Here is a 4,423-nt window from a genome sequence, read left to right on the forward strand (position 1 = left end):
GGGGCGGCACAGCAGTAGCAGCCAGGCTCCTCTGCAGCAGCTGTCGCAAGGAGCCTGGGAGATGCGCCCTCTGGGAAGGGGGAGAGGGTCGGGGTCCCTGGTTTTCCCAAGGTACCCGAATAGATGGTGAGGGTCCTTTCCAGTCAGACCGGGTGTTAATAAGGACCCAGTACAACAGCTGATCTAACCAGCGAAGCTCCACTCATGGTAGGAGAAGACAGCGGGAGACGGAACCCCGCAGTAGTGGCGAATTCTTCCCACAGCGACCACAGCCTGTCTCTCCTCCGATGCCGAGAGAGAGCAAGGAGCTGAGCCCAGCCCCTCACCTCCCGGCCAAAATCTCAGGGTATCTTTGCCCTTGCAAAGAGGAAACCCCCAGGTAAGAAAGGAGACAGCTGCACCCTTCCCCAGCCTTGGCCATTTCTTCTGTCTCTCTTGAGTGCCGGTTGTTGTTGTTGTCTCTTAGCAACAGATGGGACAAAATTCCATGAGAGAAAGAAACAAAAGGAAAAAAATCCTAACCCCCAACACCCAGTAAATGGCAAAGTACTTGTCACTTCAACAGCTGATAGCTATTGCTTAATAATACACAAGCACAAACGTTGGCAACATGAAAAACATGCCCTAAGCTGCCAGTGAACTTGCAACCAGTACAGCCTAAACCAGTACAGACTGGGATCTCTGTGTGGCTGGGGAGCAATGTCTCATTATTATGTGAAATAAGAGTAGGATAATCTTTCCTGGGCTTTCCCCAGGGCTGGGAAATGCATTTTCCATAGAGAGGTATGGCTGAGAATTTTATTTACAGCTTTTAAAAATTTACTGTATAAAATGGAAACAAATAATAGTTGTATTTATGATTTGGACTAACTCAGAGGAGGAGTCATCCTGTGATAGCTGAGGGAATAAACTGTAGGACAGTGTTTTTCACTTGCAGGTAAGTAGAACACCAGCACAACCAATATTCTACAGCAGTAAAAACACCTCACAGGTTAAAGTGTAAGACTCATAAACAGGAAAACTAGTTCCTATCCATAAATTCAATTCCATACTCAGTCTAGTAATATTATGTACTGGTATTTTCTGATGAGCTGCAGGGTAATAAGACTTAACTTTGCATCCAGTTATGAGGAATAAATTATAAAATATAATTACAGAGAAAGTGAGATTATAAAATTTTAATGTAGTAAGGAATAATTAAAAAACAAATAAAAAGCTGCATTCTTGAAAGCCTGTCCTGAAACAAGCCTTAGAAAAAACCGGCTCTATTACTTGAATAGTGACCTACAGCCTTTCCAGGTGCAGTTGTAACTTGGTTTGGTAGAGCAGTTAAATAAAAATTAACCAGGTGGAAATGATGCTGTGCTTCAGGTGGTGGCTGTTTTGCAGCCACTTTACAGGCATTAAGCTTTAATAAATTTGTAGGGTCTGGAAAGATGTTTGTGAATGCTACATCCATGGCATGCAGAATGCCTGCTGCAGTCTTCCCAGAATTAATTACTTGGAGTATCTGTGTGGGTTTTTTCTCCTTTTCTCTTCTTTTAAATTCCTGAATGGTAGCACATAACTGTGTGTGCTCATCGAAAATGCAATTTTGCTGTCTTTGTGGTGATGAAAAAACAGTTTCCTGCAACTGAGGGAAATGCTTGAATAACTTTGGGAACAACCATTAAGCAACAAGTTGTGTAACAGTGTTAAAAACTTATATATGATGAAAATAAAATTTTCTAGGAATCTGCTGCCTCTCTCATAGTTCCAATTATTAGTGAGTGCTCTTGGCTACCTAAATAGCATGACTCTGTCTTTCCTTATCTTGAAGAATTTAGTTGCCATAGGTGGGTGAACGTTGTCAGAATTTGTATTTAAGGAATAGCTTTTGCTAGGGCTTTTAAAAGCTTTTTTGCTTTATTTCCTGACTATGTGCTTGTGCCCTTTTCAACTCTGCTGCCTTATTTTTTATTTTTCTAACGTGTTAAAAATGGCATAAATGGGTAACTAAAGTGTGACACCTCATGTTCTTTCTGAGTGATTGCTTTTGGGAACTCTGATAAGCTTCTTTAAAATTTTTCTGTATTTTCTTTTTGTGCCTTCTGTTCTTTCCAGCTGCACTGATTTCTGAAAGTGTTCACCTTGGTGCAGTTGCCTTTTTTCACAATTCTTGGTACAGGGCTTGGTCTTTTTCAGGGATGGCTGGCACTTTCGCATCTCTCACTGTCTTCTGTTGTCAGTTCTGAAGAAAATAGCATCTTCAGCTTCAAAAATTGTCTGAAACTCTCTAAAATGCTTTGCTACTCTCTCTCTTCATATCCTGAAGTACAAAGATTTGAACTGTCAGAGAAGGTCGTGGTGCCCTCTGAAAACTCCTTGTTGATGTCTCATACCCCTTTGCCCAAAATTAGAAGTGACCTTTGAGAACAGACTACTTTTTGTAATTATATCAGGACTTAAGTGACTAAAAGACATTTTGAAGCTCTGCTTACAAGACCTAATGATTTATGTAAAAGCCAGCCAGTGTGGTGAACAGCTTCCCTTGACTGTCCAAGCCTGTAAGCGCCTGAAGTTAAACACACTGATTGATACTTCCAGTTTTGAAGAATGAATTGCTGTTTCTGTCCTTTAGGGCTATTTTTGGGTGAAGTTTGTTACTTGAAACGCCTTTGCAAAACGTGTTGGCAGCTTTAGAGTAATTTAAAGTATGTCTCATTGCTTTTGATTGTGCCATATCCTGTGCACTAGGTGTCAGCATTGGTCTGCACTGCTGGTTCCTGGGACACAGAGTAGGAATCATCCAGAGTTTCTGTGGCAGTTTCTTCTTGGCTGGCTGACTCCAAAGCAAGATTATCATCCAGGCCAGAGGCAAAAAGAATTAAGTTGCCTGTGACTTACACCAATACACTGATAAGCTAAAGAAGCACATGGTGGTAGTTCCTTACCAAGTTTGTTTCAACTTTAAGCCTAAGGGAGCTTTAACTAAATTCCACCTCACTTGTTGGCAGTGTGCATATGTATCATGGAATTCTTTAGGTTGGAATAGACCTCAAGGCAAATCATTAACTCAGCACTGCCAGGCCCAACACTAAACCATGTCCCCAAGTGCCACATCTACATGTCTTTTAAAGCCCTTCAGGGATGGTGACTCCACCATGTCCCTGGGCAGCCTGTAACAATACTTGACTCAGTGAAGAAACCTGGGTCTGTGTCTTTCTATGACATTTTGCTACTTTGACATTATTTTTCACATAGTTGGGAAAAGCTCCCATTGAACTCATTGCTGCCCTCCAAAACTTGCTTCATGCAAGGCAGTGGTGAGGCACTGGCACAGGTTTGCCAGGGGAGCTGTGGATGCCCCATTCCTGGGAGTGTCAAGGCCAGGTTGGACGGGGCTTAGAACAACCTGATCTAGAAAAAGATGTTCCTGCCCGTGGCAGGAGGGTGGAACAAGATGATATTTAAGGTCCCTTGCAACCTAAACCATGTTATGATTCTGTGATTCAGTCTCACAGTGTATAAATCACAGTACAGTTTAGTGGAATGAAAATTTTGTGGTTTACAAGATTAGAGACATAAAAATTGAGACAGTAGTTTCTTGCTTTCATAGCCTGAGATTTTAAGATTAGATTTAATCTTAAAGGGATGAAAATCTTAGTGAATCAGTAAATCTTGGAAGTGGCATATTTGTGCACTCCTTTCATTCACATGACTGTCATGTTAAGTATCTTCCATTCCATGTGGAGCTGTTTAGCTGTTACTGTTTTCACTGTTTACTTGTTAGTACCACTTACAAATAAAGTTGAAGCTGCAGAACTCCATCTTTGCAGTTTTTGTTAACAGCTGAACCGAGCTTAAGTTTTCCTGGCTGTAGAAGCTGTCATGCCTGGGTGTGTGCAAATCCCTGGCCTTCTGCAGCACCAGTGTCTGCTACTGTGTTTTGCCTCCTGTTTGTTTTTTAAAACTCAGCACTTGAAATCTTTGATTAAAAACCAGTCCTTTTCTCTTTTCCCTTCCAACTCCAGCTCTCAGAAGAGGAGAAGATCCAGCGTTACAGCATCCTGTCAGAGCTCTACGAGCGCATCGGTTTCCACCGCAAATCGGCGTTTTTCAAGCGCATCGCAGCCATGCAGTGCGCGGCCCCCAGCATCCCTGAGCCCGGCTGGAGGGCCTGCTACAAGCTGCTGCTGGAGACTCTGCCTGGCTACAGCCTCTCCCTGGACCCTCAGGACTTCAGCAAAGGTCAGTTTGGATTACCACAGTTAGGCACTTAGCTGGCTTTCCATAATAATTTCCTTGAGAGATTTCATACTAGACCTAAATTATTTACTAATCTGAAACTAATTCCAACAGATAAAGCAGTTGTTTAACACTGTACCTTCACTTTCTCTTAATGTTGTTCCAATAATTCATAATTTCTGTGAGCCACTGCTGA

The 4,423-nt window shown here is 42.2% G+C and overlaps 1 protein-coding gene across 2 annotated transcripts in view; it reads left to right on the forward strand.

Moving 5' to 3' along the window:
* The window catches only part of TRAPPC9 (trafficking protein particle complex 9), a 469,795-nt gene that overhangs the window by 27,411 nt on the left and 437,961 nt on the right, over nt 1-4,423 (forward strand). For both annotated transcript variants that reach the window (XM_008643073.2, XM_017746660.1), the window contains one exon: nt 4,014-4,230. In XM_008643073.2, coding sequence (XP_008641295.1) covers nt 4,014-4,230 — 217 coding nt within the window. The remainder of the gene's footprint in view (nt 1-4,013; nt 4,231-4,423) is intronic.

This window comes from Corvus brachyrhynchos, unplaced genomic scaffold (assembly GCF_000691975.1).
Source record: "Corvus brachyrhynchos isolate BGI_N302 unplaced genomic scaffold, ASM69197v1 scaffold89, whole genome shotgun sequence".
Lineage (NCBI taxonomy): Eukaryota > Metazoa > Chordata > Aves > Passeriformes > Corvidae > Corvus > Corvus brachyrhynchos.